The following is a 17,793-nucleotide window of genomic DNA, read 5'->3' on the forward strand; positions in this document are numbered from 1 at the left end:
AGACCACAGGTTAAATTTTTGTCAAACACAAATTTTACTGTAAAGTTCAGCTAAGCATTAATAGTGCAATAAAACAAATAATCCTCATTCCATTGCCACTAAAGGAAGAGTAAAGCTGTGGCCATAATTACGTTTGATTAAGGAGACAACTTTAAAAAAGAATTATGATTATGTACATGGCTGTTAGGTCAAGACGACAACTGATTTTTCTTAATAGGTATAAGACTGAAATTGGGAATTTCATCTTATCCTTCATGATGTGGTTCAGACCAAATCCTGTAACTCCAATATTGAAGTTTTTTAAAATGAACTATAAAAAAGCATAAATTATTAATTTGTAGTGAGGTTCACTATTATTCATGTGCATGTTCACAAGTCTAAAAATTGTCCTGCTGTGCTTACAGAATTTTGGGGGACACATAGTAGAATAATATACCTAAATGTTTTGTAAATACCACCAAATGTCAAAATACAGGGGAAAAGAGGTTCTCTTCCTGTTTTGAAACAATTTCTCAATATAAAGTCTTCAGTAGACATGGTTGAATTTTATTTTTAATTAACAAAAAACAAAATCAAAATTTCAAAGTTGCTTGAATTTCACAGGATTCAAAACAGGCCCATTTTGGTTTTACACAACTTTTTGATCACCGTTTTTAATAAAGTCAGGGTTGTTGGTTTTTTTTTTTTTACTGAAAATATTATAATTTTTTCATTAAGTATTCCGTAAGCAAAAATGTCAAGCATTTTGATGTTTTTGATAATTGTTTTAAAACATCACACAAAAATGAAAATGTGCCCTGTGTGTTGAACTATGGCTATGTCTCTACAGTCATGAGACTGAAATTATAAAGTTGTATTATGACAAAATGCTGTATCATAAATGCCTATATGTACATGGACCCATCTCTGCTGACAAGACCCTTAGCACATACACCCCAGACAAATACAATGGGAACAAAAGGTTAATGATGGTACTTAACCCTGACAAAAGGTTATGCTAAAAAGTAGCTCAAGCCTTGAAAATCCACTTTAGCTGAAGGGAAGGGGAAAGGCAGGAACAATGGAAAGCTACCCAGAAGACAGAAGAAAGCCACACAGGAACAGGGGAACCAGACAGGAAGAAGAAGTGTGGGGCAGGAGAAAGCAAGTTCACAGACATGGGTAAGGAGCTCCAGAAGGAGAGGTCAACAAGCAAGTAGCCGCCTCGTGGGGCGGGGGGGCCCCACACATTTTCCTGAGCCCAAATGGCCTCAAAGACTCTGGACCACCCAACAGACTCAGACACAGCTCAAAGAGTGCCCTGGAGTGGTGAGGAAACTGAGGTAAGGACATATATATAGTGTTTATTGTTTTGTATGAACTGTACTCTCCTTACGTGATTAAGGACAAAAGAGCACTAATGTGTTAAACTCTACGAAGTATGTGTGTATATGCATCACAACTACTAAATGCACCTGAAAAAGTTAAACTGTAAACCAGAAGTTTCATATCTTTGGGGTGGAGTTCTGGGAAAGAGGTGTGCACTGTGACTAGAGGTGCTAGGAGACTGGAGAGCAGGTTCCAACACTGGAAGAGGGTGCCAGATAGTAGGTCTGCACACCAAGACTGTGATTGGGGCAGTGGTTAGATGCTGTTCAGGCTCCAGAAGCTTAAAACTCCCCAGGGGATCCAGAGCACAGAGGCTTGGATTCCTTTCACAGCAGTCCGACTGGGTGGGTGGAAAGGGGTTCTCACTTGGACCTGACACCCTTCATATCTGGAAGCTTAACATTGAACATGTCGGCAAAGGTAGTACCTTTGTGTTTCTCAGCAGTGATTTCTCTAGACTATCATGGATCGAATAAATAAATTTGTTAGTCTCTAAGGTGCCAAATGTACTCCTTTTCTTTTTATGGATGGAATGTTATTCACGTATTCTAAAGGGAATCCTCCTTTTCTCTAAGTACAGTCACTACATGATAATTATAGCCTTAAGAATGAGAGGTAGAACATTTTCAATATTCTTACAGAAAAGATTAGATTGTACCCACAAGGAACATATTGTAATCAAAAGACTAAAGATATTCTTACCAAATTAATCAGCTGTGTATGAATGATATCTTCCACTAATACTGCTGTTTCATGAAGGGGCCTCCGGACATCCCCTAAGGAAAACCTGAAAGAAAATTGTTTCACATAAGGCTACCAAACTGGAAGAAAAAACAAAAACAAAAACACAAACCTCACATGAAACCAAGCAAAAAGAAAAAAAATCACCCATATTTAAACTTCTAGTGAATTGAAGATGAATTGTTTAGTGTGGTACAAAGAAGTATACATAAAAATAATTGGATTAAATTAAGAAAGAGCACTGGGGATGAATATCAGAAAAACAGATCCTAACACAGTGAGATGTATTCAAGAGTGGAATGGCCACTGAAGAGCAGATATGAAAGTCTAACTACTAGGAACAAAACTAGAGTAGCCAAAGTTGTAGTAAATATACTGTAGAGATCAATCCTGTGTTAGAGAGGGGATTCATTTAATAGGCTTAATGACCTTTAATTTCTAGGAAGCAGCTACAGCCACATCATAGTATGGTATTTAACAGTAAGGATATCATTTTCCCTTCTGTTTACAAATTGACATAGGGCCTTTTCAGTTTTCACTCATCAAAATATTTACACTAAATGTTTATGTTAATGTCTTCTTTTTCCAAAGCTAAATGCTAAGCAACACATGCTTTCAGAAGGAATTGTTATGGATTAAAATAAAGGAATTTTTAGGAATCATTACAGATGCGTTGTCAAGTGAATTTTCTTTTATGACCTTTATAATTCAGCCCTACAGTGCCCTGTACATAGCCCTGTCTCAAAATGCACAGTATTGACAAGAACAGGAATAGTTACAGAAGCAGTTGTGGTGGTAGGTTTGAAAAAAAAAAAAAGACACACAAGAAGGAAATCAAACATTCAGGTGAAATACCAGTAAAACCAAAGAGAAATCTTCACAGCACAAGGATATTCGTTGTCAGCCTAACTTTGATTCAACAGAACTTCTTGGTAAAGGAAGTGAATTGTTCACAGCACTCACGTGATTAAACTGGTTCAAAGGAAGACTCTCAATGTATTGGAAGAACTGAAGTAAGGTGCAGCCCCTATCCTATCTCTAATGTGATCTGGCATAAAAGAAGAGTATCCAACTACTAGGACCAGGCCAAATCTCTCTCTGAATCTGTAATAAATGGCAGGTCAGGGCCAAACATTATGGATCTCCTCAGTCTAATACCAAATTATTCTTACTCTTAACAGCATCATCTGCAAATCACAGGCTAGACCACCAGCAGCCTTCTTAATCCCAAAAAAACGGGGGAGATCAGAGAACATGTGGAATAAAAGGGGAAAAATGGATCATTAGGCTAGCCAATTTCTACCCTATTATGTAAGTCAGATAGGATCCTATTTATTTTAAAAAGGTGACCAACATCTCTTCTGTTCTCCCAATACCCTGAGGTTGGAAGTCCAAGCCACACTCAGGTAGAACTGAAGTATCCAGGATTCTGACTGTGGGACTCTGCTTACCATCTCACGCTTACACTAACACTGTGACAAAACTTCCCATACAAAACAGCAGCTTCACTGCATTGCTGCATGATACACACAACTTAGAAGCAAATTTTTAACACATCAGCCACATTACATGCTGAAATGTGCAACTATAAAATAAGTAGCAATACTCAGCCCTTGCCTACTTTACATATATAGGTTTCAGAGTAGCAGCCATGTTAGTCTGTATTCGCAAAAGAAAAGGAGTACTTGCGAGTACTCACGAAAGCTTATGCTCAAATAAATTGGTTAGTCTCTAAGGTGCCACAAGTACTCCTTTTCTTTATACATAGGTTTAAGAGCTGAAGAGTGAGAAGGAACTTAAAGAACTTTTCCCTCACCTCAATTCCTTCTTCCAGATAAAATAAGACATGGAAATTTCTTCCCTGGCATAAAGTGCAGTACCATAGCCTACTACTACCTGGCAACAGAAACTCTGAATCTACAACAAAGCTTTATTCATATCTCTTGCTTCAAACTAAACGGAGTAGCTGTAACATCTGACAAGCACACTCCAATCATCCAAAATAATCATGAGAACTTGTAAAGAACAATGATTTTAGCACCAGGATTCTCAGGAAAACACAGAAGTCATGGGCACTCATTATTCTTCAAGTCTTGTTGGTTATCTCAGCCTCTACTTTTGGCTCCCTCTCTATCCAATCTTTGATTAGATTATTTTAAATCTTTTCATCCCAATATGCTTCCAACAGAGTGGTTATTGCTTGGATCAGTCAAAATTTCATAATACCAAATGTATGTCAAAACGAAAGAAGCCATTTCAATAATATATCATTGCAGACATGAAGGAAGACTTAGAACATTTTCTAATCTCCCTTTACATTGTTTCTTATGGACCAAATTCTGCCTTCCTTAGTCACACTGAGTTTCTACAACAGGGCTATCTGAGGAAAAAGATACTATTCACTGTGAGAAGAGTCAAAGTGGTAGAAGAGGAAGTCACTCATCTTGCGCCGTAACGAAGGTTCTTCGAGATGCGTGTCCCTATGTGTGCTCCACTGTAGGTGTATGTGGATCCCTGTGCTTCTGATTGCTATCAAGGTCTCCTGTGTCCATTTAACCCTCCCATGCCCCATCCCCTCCTCATGCTCTGCCTCGAGGCTACTTAGCATTGCGTGGGCGAACCACCCTTAGTTCCTTCTCTACCGCAGAGTCCCTATCAAAAACTCCAGTGTAGAGGGAAATAGGGCAGGTTGTGGAGCACCCACAGAGGGGCATGCCTCAAAGAACCATCATTACTGCACAAGGTGAGTAACTTCCTCTTCTTCTTCCAATAGCGCCCCTATGGGTGCTCCACTATGGGAAACTCCCAAGCAGTATCCCTAAGGAGAGGTTGGGGCTTCAGAGTTGAGTCTGTTCTGGATGATAACACTGCATCTATCACAATGAAATTAGGAGGAGGGTGTGAAAAAAGAAATTCCTCATTCCTGGGAGATACATAATATTTTTTTATCGACCTGTTTGCGTGGCGGTGTGGCGAATTCTGGCATTTGCCATATAAACTTAGCTGGATCCAAAAGTGCCTTGTTAATGGGGAGGGCTATCCTGGAGGAGGAGTAGAAGAATATCCAGAAGCTTATGGTGAGTGTCTTTTAACCTCCTCAAGAGATACTTGTAAGGTATCTGCCACCCTTAGTCAGGTCAGACTTTAAAATAGTCTGCCATAGACAGTGGAGGGGGCATTTCTGTCTTATCTGGAGAGAAAGAAGAGATGTTAGTAATTGGTGTAACCCTCTCCTCTAGTCTGACCTCTTGGCTCCTCCAAGATCTCTTCAGGAGGTTCTTAGGCTCTAGAGATGGTGGCTGAGGGGGAATGCCTCGCAGTCTCCTGGTGGGTCACACTAGATGCCCAGGAGGCATCGTGCCTACAGGCTGCCCATGGATCACAACAGGACCAGTGGCTGGTGGAAAAAAGATGGGTGGTTGATCCCATGATTGGTCATATCACAGGGGTTGTCCAGACCAAGGGTATGACTGGGCAGTCCTAGGTTGATAGCAGGAGTAAGCATGATAAGAGCATTGGGAGAGGACCCCCTCCTGGTCACTATCTGACTCTCCACTGGAAAATGGTGGAGCCAATACAGAGCGGAGGTGCAAGGTTTGGTGCCAGTGGTGATTCTTGGGCTTAAGATGTGTCTGGTACTGGGGCCCCGGTACCGATTAGAAGAGGCTCTGGTACCTCAGATGCCATGAGGTCGTTAGAGAATCTAAATTCCTGTGGTGCTACAGTAGTCGGTACCATCAGTGATTGCCAATATTGTGTCGGTGGTACCGAGGGAGTCGGAGATCTTGGCTTCACATAATGGTCCGATGATGGCTGCTCACAGTCGTTGGTGCTGAGAACATCTGTACTGACGCCATCTGCCTTGAGGTGATATGGTCACTTCTGTCCCTCACTAGCAGTACTGCTGCTTCGGTGCCTGTGCCCATAGGGTCTTTAAGTATACCAGCAGGATCTGTCGCACCAGACCCACGCAATCTGTGGGTACCATACTTAGACACCTTCAGTGCCATAGCTAATGAAGAGACTGAATGTGCCAAAAATTTCCTCTGGCTGGTTCAGGGCTGACAGCTCTCTTTTTGGTCTTATGTGAAGAATCCGAGGATTTTTTTTTCTTGGTTCACCAGCCTTAGAGTAGAAGGCTGCAGAGAAGACTGATGTCACCTGGGAGACTCTGGGCATGGGTCAATCACAGGCTGAAGAGCTCCTACCTTGAGGAGCAGCTTTACTTTCAATTCCCATTTTTTCCAGGATCTGGTTTTCAGCTGCTGACAGAAGGTACACTTCTGTGGAACGTGGCCCTCCCCGAGGGAATGACATAGCGGGAAAGACCATCTCTTAGTAGAATGGACTCCTTACAGGAGAGGCACCTCAAATCCAGGAGAACCCAGCATGCCCCTTACTGGGGACAATCCCCAGTCCAGGGGAGTGAAAAGCGGGCAGGGGTAAAGCAAAAACTTTTAAGGCTTTTTTTATTTTTTTAAAAACAGGGGAAGAGAAAAAACTAATGGAAACTCTATGAGATTAAGAAGAAAAACATTAAAACAAGCTAAGAACAAATTTCTAAAGAAGTAAAGTATCCGTGAATGGACTGCTAATTGTTCCATCTCTAGCCGGGGAGGTTGAGCACCCATAGGGACTCTATTTGAAGATTATGGCCCCAAATAAATAAGATGTTATATTGTAGTTTCATAATGGCAGACGTGTCTGCACCTTAATGCACGAAAATACTCTTTACCTCTAACCTTGACTCAAGTATCTTATTGACAACTGAATATACTGGATTGATGCTTCCTAACAAATACATTTTCTCTATTCTAACAAAACGATTTCCAAGACTACTTCAGGGCAACTTAATTTCCTTTGCTACGGAATTACAACAGCAAAGTAGATACATAATAAGATCTTTTTCTTTTCTTCTACAAAAATGGGCCTAACCATTTCTGCACACCTACTGAAATTCTAATGGTTTAAAATATACATTTGTAGCTTGAACAACAAAGAAGAACACATTCAAACAGTGTCCAACAGATCTCTCTTTCCTATCCGATTTTTTAAATTTACTCCATACCTTTTGCCTTTCTTGTTTATTTAGACTGTAAGCTCTTTGGGGCAGGGACTCTCTCTTACTTCAGCTACAGTACGAGCTAGGGGTGCAATTCCCCGGCTCATGTAAAGTAACATGTATAGTCCTGTGCTCACATCTAGTGGTTTCAGAAGGGAACATACTCAACATGGCTAATCCATACCTCTGTCTCCTCCACCCATCCTACTGCAGCTACATTGCTATTTATACTCATGCTAGCTCAATGTGAACTAGCGAGAGTATGTGTACAAAGCAAGGGAAATCACATCCCTATCTCACAGTGGTGATGTAGCTTGTGTGTTCATACAGTTCCTATTAGAAGTCCAGCTGACAGAGTAAATGGCTATAAAATGTTAAATTATAATTTCAGATACCTTATTATGATGTTTTGGAGTACAGTACAGCAGTCAAATTATGGCCCTATCAAATATATTTTTAAATGTAAATATTTGGATAGTGTGTACTGTGTATATAAAAATAGATCACTCAAGTTCATATTGCTCTGTGACATGACATACAGTAAGTAATTCACAAACCTAAATCTATTTGCTTATACATATTAGGATTCATAAATTTATCAGTAATTCTATTAATGTTTTTATTAAAATGATTAAATACAGTATGTAATGAAAGCACAAATTCTTTGCAAATATCCAAATCATTTACATATGCCCTAACTAGCCTATGCTGTATCTAAACTAAAAGGATTCAGCACAGTCATGACCAGAACACACTGACAATCATTATATACTGATATTTTAAAATTTAAAATTATTTGCCTTTGTTCCTAAGGCTTTAAAAGACACAAAACCAAATTTGGAACAGTGCAAATAAATGGCTGGTTACTAACTTATTAAAAATTTGGATGCAGCAAACCATGGTCTATATTATATAAATATATTAATAAATGGACAGTTTTTCTGAAAACAAAAAAAAGAGGGCAAAAATCTGCTCTCTGATTAGGGCATTGGCTCTCCACTGAGATACTGTGCTATCCTGAAAGCACAGATCTCCCATTGATGTAACTGACAGCTCCACACATATGCAAAGTAAAGAAATAGCAGAGACAAGTTCCAATACACAGATCTGAGAGGTGAATTTTGCCCCAAATCTTTTTTGCTCTGTTCAGATTTGCAAGAGGATATATCAAATTTAATTGCTAAAATTCCATATTTGACCATTAACTAGAGATATCTAAAAGCAGATTCACCACTATACATACACACACACTCTTGCTCTCTCTTTGAATGTTTGAAAGTTATTTGGATCTCAGTTTCTCTTCAGTTTTTCCCACGTTACTGTTGCCAACTTTTTTCCCCACACACAGAAAGCTAGATATTGGCATGGTGGTTTCTGCAAAAAGAAGTAAAAACCACCACATGTACCCACAGCCGCTTCCTCTTTCTCTGAAATGTACAGTGGATTTTCAAGCTACTGAAAAACAAAAACAAAAAAACCCCATGAAACCTGAATAATTGCTCATGATATTTTATAGTTTGTCCTTTACCCTATTATCCTCTTGATTCCGTTTAATTAATAACAATCTTTTCTATGTTAAACAGGAATGTCTCTGACCCTTCCTATTTCCTGGGATAATGTTATGCTTCTGACATGAAACTGACAAATACATGAACATTGAGAAGTTAAGGCTTTGATTCCTTGCTTCATTTATGCTGTTATATTTGAACAAGCAGTAAACTAAAACCTGGAGTGCGGGGAGGAAGGGTTCACCAAACTAAGGGCTAGCTGGTGGCTAGAGGAGAGACAGAACAAAAATAACTCAGTGTCGTTGCTTCTGGGGTTGAAATCAGACTTTGTTTAATATCACTTTGTGTGTTTCATTTCCTATGGGATATTGTTGTTGTTTTTTTAAATGGTGCAGTAGACAGCACTTAAAAGAACACTCTCCCTGGTTAAAGAATGAACCATTTTCCCTGTGCCCCAAACCAAAATTTGTACAAAAATACAGTGCGGACTTGTAAGTGAATTCCAAAGAAAGAATAAACTAGATAGACAGACAGACACACACACACACAGAGTCAGTGTACCAAATGGTAAAATGCCATAGAACAGTGGTTTTCAAACTGTGGAAGGCACTGGGTCACGGCGGCTCCGGTCAGCACCACCATGCCGTTAAAATTCCCGTCGGCGCTGCTGCCCGGCTAAGGCAGGCTAATCCCTACCTGTTCTGACACCGCGCTGCACCCCGGAAGCGGCCAGCAGCAGGTCCAGCTCCTAAGCGGGGGGCCATGGGGCTCCACGCGCTGCCCCCGCCCCGAACACTGGCTCTGCACTCCCATTGGCTGGAAATTGGGGGGGGGGGGCGGTGCCTGCAGGCGAGAGCTGCATAGGAGCTGGACCTGCCACTGGCTGCTTCCGGGTCACAGCACGATCTGAGGTGCCAGGACAGGCAGGAAGCCTGCCTCTGCACCCCTGCTGCACTGCAGACTGAGAGCCGCCCGAGGTAAGCCTGTGTCTCAACCCCGTGCCCCAATCCCCTGATCCTGCCCCAAACCCGGAGCTCCCTCCTGCACCTCAAACCCCTCATCCCTGGCCCTACCCCAGAGCCTGCACCCCCACCCCGAGCCCTGACCCCCTCCCGCACCCCAAACCCATCACAGCCCTAAGCCCCCCCAAACCCAGAGCCCCCTCCTGCACCCCAAACCCCTCATCCCTAGCCTCACCGCAGAGCCTGCACCCCCAGCCCAGACCCCCTCCTGAACCCCAAGCCCCAGCCCAGAGCCCCCTCACACAACTGAATCCCTCATTCCTGGCCCCACCCCACAGCTCTCACCCCTGTACCCCAACCCTCTGCCCCAGCCCTGAGCCCCCCCGCCCCCACACACACACCCCACATCCCCAGTTCCGTTGGGACACGGGCATCAACAATTTTCAACTGGGTCTCCAGAATAAAAGTTTGAAAACCACTGCCATAGAACACTTACCTGATAAAAGAAAAGATTTGTTAAATAAAACACATTTACTGTCCACCTAACCATTATACATTCCATACAAGAAAACCTTCTTAGATAACCTCATTTCAAGGAGCTTTTTTAAAAACTGTAAGTTTGGGTGCAACAAGATTATCAGTTCAAAAGGTTTTCACTGGAGGATAAAAATAATTATGGTGTGCGGAAAGACTGCAGCAGCTGTTTATTTACTTTCAGCTTTGCTTCCATTTGCTTTCCATTCTATCTCTGCTCATGTCATGATACCTCCAGGTATATCAAATGGTGTCAATGTCCCACCAACCCACTGCATCCATGAAGTATCATGGCACATTAATGCTGACAATACATTCTAAGTAAAGAGTCCATGCTATGGGGACATAAAAGTCAACTTCAGGAGGAAAGACCTGGACATATATAGACATGGATAAAGAAAGAATATTTTCTGGTATGCTCGATTGGTTTATGGACCAATATCTCACAGGAGTCCCCAAACCTCACCTTCTCTTTATGTATTTATTCCATTATATTTATTTTCTGTCTACTTGTGGAGTGGCCTGTGGGCATCTGACCTTCACAGATAAGTTTATATACAGCCACCAGGGCATAAAAATAGGCAAAAATCCATGGGAAACCACAGAAGTGCTTTTAGTAATAGAGCTACCCAACATGTAGATTCTGAAGCCATCTAAAACATGAGGAACCAGTGGAATGGGAGGGATGAGGTGTATGTAGCCATGCAAAGTCATCTGCAGCAGCTTCAACACCAGGAAAAAACGGTTACTTATCTGTATAGTAACTATTGTTCATTGAGATATGTATTCCACTCAGGCATGCATGCGGTCAGCGCATCAAAATCAGATAACTTTGCTTAGCAGTAACCATCGGGGAGTTGCTCACGCCGTTTTGCCCTGTAGCCCCTCTGATGGCTAGAAAACAGCAGTGCTACCCTGAACCCCGTCAGTTCCTTCACACTGGAATCCAAGGCTGTTCCAATACAGAGGAGACAAAGGATGGGTCATGGAATAATCCCGGCTCCCACATGTCAAAGAACAATACTTAAAGTAAAGGTAAGTAACTGGTTTTTTTTTCTTCGAGTGGTTGGAGATATGTATTCAACTCAGGTCACACACAAGCAGTACCTGAAGGAAGTGGGGCTTGAAGTCTACCTAAAGAATGATTGCAAAACTGCCTTCCCAAAGTTTGTATCTATCTGATCTAGATGCAGTCATAATAGCATAATGCTTGGTAAATACGCACTGAAGACCAGGTAGCTGCTCAGGAAATGTCTAATATAGCAACATCCTTGAGGAATGTGACCGAAGCGGCTGAACGAACCACCAGTTTTTGTAGAGGTGTAGACTGAGCTAATCCATATGCTGCTGTAATACAGGAAGTAATACACCTGGAGTTCATCTGTGCGGAAACCACCTGACTCTTCACTTGATACACACAAAAGAAAGAGTTGAGCTGACTGACAAAACAATTCAGTCCTCTCCAAGTAGAATGCCAAACGTCATCTCACCTCCAATGTATGAAGGCACAGTTCCTCTGTATTCAGATGTAGTATAGGAAAGAATACACACAAATAGATAGTTTGGTTAAGGTGAAATTATGAAACTATTTTAGACAAAAATTTTGGATCCAGCCTTAGGGCCATCTTAGGCATGACAAATTGCATATATGGAGATCCTGCCATGAGAGCCTGCAACACACTCACCCACCTTGCATAAATTATGGCTACAAGAAAAGCTGTCTTTCAGCAAAGAAGTACAGACAGCAGGTTGCCAAGGGCTCAAGAGAGGACCCAGGTTGCTGTTTCTTTAAAAGGAGGGAAGAGATGGACATTCCCTTTTAAAAATCTATCCACTAGAGAGTTAGAAAAAAACTGAGTTCCCTTGAAACTGTGGCTGAAATGTTGATATCACCACTAAGCAGACCCTCAAAGAGTTGAGAGAGAGACCTGAGGACTTAAAATGCAACAGATAATCCAAAATGTCCTGAATGCGTACTGGCTTCAGCTGGATTCCCCGAGCTAGAGACCAAACAGAAAAATACTTCCGCTTGACATAATATGTATTACTAACCGATTCTGAACACCAGGTAAGTGTACCACTGTAGGGGCTAATGTCCTTCTTGAAGCAAAGATGCCAAAAATTTATTGGTTTCAGAGTAACAGCCGTGTTAGTCTGTATTCGCAAAAAGAAAAGGAGTACTTGTGGATAGTCTCTAAGGTGCCGCAAGTACTCCTTTTCTTTTTGTAAAAATTTATTGCTTCCTGGCAAAGTTGGTTGGAATGAGGTCACCCTGCTTGTTCACATAAAACACTATGTTGGCACTGCCGGTAAGTATGTGAACGACTGTACCCCGATCCGAGATCAAAAGGCCTTGCATGCATCGTAAATGGCTTGAAGCTCTAGACCATTGATTCGGAGTGAAGCTTCCTGTTCTGACTACAGACCCTGAAACTTCAGTGACTTTAGAGGCATACCCCAGCTTTTGTGGATGTTTCATTACCTAGAGTCTTGGCTGGAGAAGGATATTGCTGGTGTTGTTGCTGACTTCCATAATGATGTATTTGTGGCCTGGGTATAAACCCCCAATGACTGCAGAATAGAATGAGAGCCCTTAAAATAATGCAATGTCTCATCAGTTTTCTCCGAAAATAAAAACCAACCATGGAAAGGTAAGTTCTCTGTGCTCTGTTGGACCTCAGGAGATATGCTGGAGTTCTGTAACCATGAGGGCCTTCTGAGAATGATGACCTGAGGCCATAGGTGTGGATGAAGCATCTGCCATATCTACTGCTGACTGCAAAGACGTCTTTGCCACCAAATGACCTTCTGCAATGAATGCCTTAAACTCTTCCCTAGAGGATTCTGGTAATTTATCCATAAACTTGCACAGCATCCCAATTCACAAGGTCACACTTAGATAACAGAGCCTGCTGGTTTGCAATGCATATTTGTAACGAAGAGGTTGAATACCTCTCCCCATCAAGTCTAAACTCTTAGACTCTGTCTTTATGTGTGGATTTATATCTCCCCTGCCATAATCTCATTTGCTGCCATCACAATAAGTGAATTAGAAGGTGAATATGAGACAAAATACTCAAAACCTTCTACAGGGACATAATACCTATTATCAGTAGGCCTTGCCATGGGCATTAAAGATGTTGGGGTTTTCCACAGAGATATGGCAGTCTCTAATATCACTTCATTACAGGAAGAGAAATTCGGCCAGGAGATGAGGACTGAAGAACATCCACTCAACAAACTCAGCCTGAACACCCAAGGTCAACACCATTCATTTCAGGAGATCTTAATATGATTTAAAATCCTCAGGCACTGGACATGAAGAACCCAGCACTGTAACATCAAGTGGGACCAACAGAATCTCCTATGGCAACACATGTGACTGTAACAAGGGGTCAGGTTGCACCGACTCAGAGGGAGCCACCTCAGTCTGTGGATGCAGCACAGCTGCTCAGGAGGGGAGACTGCCAAAGGAATGGGTGACCTCTCCTTGGATGGAGCAGAAGACCAGGGACTCACCGAATGAAGACCCTGCCAGGGATCTCAAGGAGGCCACTGTTGATAGGAGTATGGCTTTGTGACCAGTAGGATCCGGGCCATAAACCTTTATCCCTATTGCAAAAGCAGTACTGATCCCGGTACTGACGGTGATTCCCCAAGAGGTCTTGACGAAGTTTGAGAGTAGTACTGCAAACGTGAAGAAGAGGGAGATGTCTCCGAACTCAATTCTGAAGACCCTTCCAGGTAGTCTGACAGTAATGGAGGAACCACTCCAGGTGTAGCAAGTAAACACCCTGCGTCAGTCATAGCCCAACACACAGGTCTCATCAGTACAGATGATTGTACAGCAGTCAGCACTTTTAGTACCAGTACAGGCACTGAATTCACTCTAGGTACCAAAGCAGGCACCAGTACCGAGGACGAAATTGGTACCAGACCCACCAATGTAGATTCTATCGCATGATAGTATCTGCACTGGCAAATCCTGACTGAGCACGAAGTCTATTGCAAGCCTGCCCCCTGGGTATGAGGCAATTTGGACGATGGTACCAACAACAACCAATTAACTAACCAATCTCTAAGGTGCCACAAGTACTCCTTTTCTTTTTGCGAATACAGACTAACATGACTGTTACTCTGTAATCTGGTTGTGTAGCTCCAGCCCTTAGTGGCTCAGGTGCTCTCTGGGGGGCCAATCTGTGGTGGTCCCTAGTGCCCAAGCGGGCCTCATGGCCTGCTTTATATGGTGCTGCTTCAAGCTCAAGTCTCTGGCCACCTGCTTTCTCTTCTTGAATGACTTGCAGATGGAGCAACTTTCCTTAATGTGTCCTTCCCCAAGGCACAATAAACCGCACTGACTCAAGTGGTGGATGGTAAGAAGGAACCTCATAGATTCTAAGACCAGAAGGTATCATTGTGAGCATCTAGTCTAGCATAGTCACAGAACTTTCCCCAAATAATCCCTAGAAAATATCTTTTCAAAAAAATTCCAAACTTGATGTAAACGTTGTCAGTGATGGAGAATCCAAATTGTGGGCACCAGAACTGAAGAGAGTATTCCAGCAGAAGTCGAACCAGAGCCAAATAGCAAGGTAAAATAACCTCTCTACTCCTTTTTAAGACTCCCCTAATCCCAGGATGATGTTAGTTCTTTGGCCACAGCGTCACACTGGGAGCTCATATTCAGCTGATTATCCACCACATCCCCCAAATCTTTTTCTGGGTCACTGCTTCCCAGGATAGAGTCCCCAATCCTGTGAGTTTGGCCTACATTCTTTGTTCCTAGATGTATACATTTATATATAGTAGTATTAAAACACATATTGTTTGTTTACTCCCAATTTGGCCTGTTAAATTGTGTCAGTAGGCCTGTTAAATTGTGTCAGTGTCAAGAAAGGAAGGGGGTCATGTAGTAGTAAAAATTTATGTTTGTATTTTATATACAGTAATTTAAATAAAAAATAATAATGTAGCATGTATTAAATGTATTGGTGTATAATTTGACCATATTCTGCCAGCCACCCTTTCTGAAAGCAGAAAGGAATGGCCTAAAAGCAAAGTAAAATATGTTGCTGTGGCTAAACACCACCTCCTAGCTGCTATATAAACAACAAATAAAATTAAAAAATAAAACTGCCTTGGCCATAAAATGTACTAAAATGCAAATTCTTAGTTTAGCATCACTTAAACAGAAAATGTTTTAAATAATATCTAAAAATGTTAGGGTATTAACACATTTTAAAACAACAAATATAAATAAATGCAATATGTTTCCAGCATAGTTAAGCCTAATTTATTATTAAATAACATTATTATTAAAATTGCTCACCAACTATCTATAAAAACAAAAATATAAAAAGTGAGCCTGATCCCAAAATTAACCATGAAATCCTTTTGGCTATCCCGGGTTATAAAGCCCTCAAAAATAGATATGCTTGTCCCTACCTGTCACCACAAAACCATGTAGCAGAAATACCTCATTAAAAACATATGTATAAAACAAACTAAAAAATATAACATGTGTTTTGTACAACAATGCGTATGTATTACATCCTAAAAACAATATTTTTAAAAAAATGCAAGTATCAGCCAACCCCCAATAAATAAATATAAATGTAATGCCAGTGAATTGTATACTAACAATCTCACATACTATTTACCAAAAATAAAAAAAGCACAAAGCATTATAACCGCTACCCCAGTTAATTTCTCTGTTACCCTTGGCCTAAATTAGCACAATCTAACTAATCACTTATTATCAAAAACCAAAGTAACTCAGTTTTTACAACAAACACAGAAAAATACAAAAATACATGTCATTCAAATATTGCATGCAAATAAAAACAACCCATCATTAGTACAACGTTTTTACAGGCTGGTCCCCAACTTCTAAGGACATATTATCTATCACGTTCCACCCATTGCTAGTTGTGTTAATACTGTCCTGTGTTTGCCTGCTAAAAAAACAAAAAATGTTTGTTAATTACAACCACAAGCTCAAATTGCCTCTCAATATATTGCTATAAAACAGTTGTATAAAATATGACCCACTCAAGAATTGTTCTTGAGGGGTCAAAAAACAACACGTAGTAGTAAAATTTTATGTTTGTATTTTATATAATTTCAATAAAAAATAAAAAAAAATGTAGCATGTATTAAACATATTAGTGTATAATTTAACCATATCCTGCCAGCCACCCTTTCTAAAAGCAAACAGGAATGGCCTAATGGGCCACTGGTAAAAATGCATCAGCTAAAATCTGTGTCTAAGCTAATTTCAAGGCAGTAACAGACCTTTTAGGGTCACCACTTTGTTGTAGGTTTAGCATTTTAAAATAAGTAAAAAAAGGCAATAATTATTTTTCTCTTGCATTGCAATTTAATGTTCCTGTTCAAATGTTCTGTGTAAATCAATTCTATTTTGTGCATAAATTAAAAATATGTATGTTAAAAAATAAATATGAAAACCATCACCAAATGCTCTAAAAAAACGAAAAGAAAAACAAAACAAAACCAAGGACTGACACAAAAGCACCAAAAAATTACAGCACACTCCTATTAAAATATCAAAAAAGGGCAAATTAAAAATAAAACAGGCACCTATCAATAAAAACAAAATTGCTGTAATCAAAACCAGCATAAAGTAACTCCCTAAAAAACTTAATAAAAACAATTTCAAAAAACAAGCACTCATCGAACAGCAATTAATTACAGCAAGGTACCTCACCAAAGGCTCTTAAGCAAAGTAAGCAGTCATGGGATAAGAGGGAATGTTCTCTTATGGATTGGTTAAAAGATAGGAAACAAAGGTAGGAATAAATGGTCAGTTTTCAGAATGGAGAGAGGTAAATAGTGGTGCTCCCCAGACGTCTGTATTGGGACCAGTCCTATTCAACATATTCATAAATGATCTGGAAAAAGGGTTCAGAGTAGCAGCAGTGTTAGTCTGTATCTGCAAAAAGAACAGGAGTACTTGTGGCATCTTAGAGACTAAAACTTATTTGAGCATAAGCTTTTGTGGGCTTGTAGTCTGTTCTTGAAGCTTTTCTCTTGCAAAATTGCCACCTTTAAGTCCGAGAGGTTGAAGTGTTCTCCTACTGGTTTTTGAATGTTATGTAAACAGTGAGGTGCCATGCATCTGATGAAGTGGGTATTCACCCACGAAAGCTTATGCTGTAATACATCTGTTAGTCTATAAGGTGCCACAGGACTCTTTGCCGCTTTTACAGATCCAGACTAACACGGTTACCCCTCTGATACTTGACACACAGGAAAAGAGATGCTGTATTGGGCAATCTATGCACCATCAATAGAAGAGGAAAGAGACAGAACAAAGAATAAATAAAGGACAAAGTACCAACAAGATGAAGCACGTGGATTTAGAGGACGAGAATGGTTGAGAGAGATGGAAGGAGAATAATTGATCTGACCAATGAACTGGGAAAGGAAAAGGCACACAACTTTTAGGTTAGGGAATTTTATTTATTTATGCACCCACATATAACTGTATTTTCCAGGCAGACATCACACTGTCTCATAAAGAGGAAATGGATATATCAAGAGTGTTGTTGCTGTAGGCATTCATAGTATGATTGTTGGATGTTTTACTCAGTAAAGG

At 40.7% G+C, this 17,793-nt stretch overlaps 1 protein-coding gene across 18 annotated transcripts in view; it reads right to left on the minus strand.

The window, feature by feature from the left end:
* Nucleotides 1-17,793, minus strand: part of SUPT3H (SPT3 homolog, SAGA and STAGA complex component) — a 470,398-nt gene that overhangs the window by 221,636 nt on the left and 230,969 nt on the right. For 17 of the 18 annotated variants that reach the window (XM_073335778.1, XM_073335781.1, XM_073335776.1 and 14 more), the window contains one exon: nucleotides 2,071-2,155. The exons of the other annotated variant lie outside the window; for it this stretch is intronic. Coding sequence is in view for 15 of the 17 variants with exons in the window: in XM_073335781.1 (XP_073191882.1) it covers nucleotides 2,071-2,155 (85 nt within the window). In the remaining 2 variants the exon portion in view is untranslated. Of the gene's footprint in view, nucleotides 1-2,070; nucleotides 2,156-17,793 lie in introns of those variants that run through there. 18 annotated transcript variants of the gene reach the window in all.

Source organism: Lepidochelys kempii, chromosome 3, assembly GCF_965140265.1.
Source record: "Lepidochelys kempii isolate rLepKem1 chromosome 3, rLepKem1.hap2, whole genome shotgun sequence".
NCBI classification, from domain to species: Eukaryota; Metazoa; Chordata; order Testudines; family Cheloniidae; genus Lepidochelys; species Lepidochelys kempii.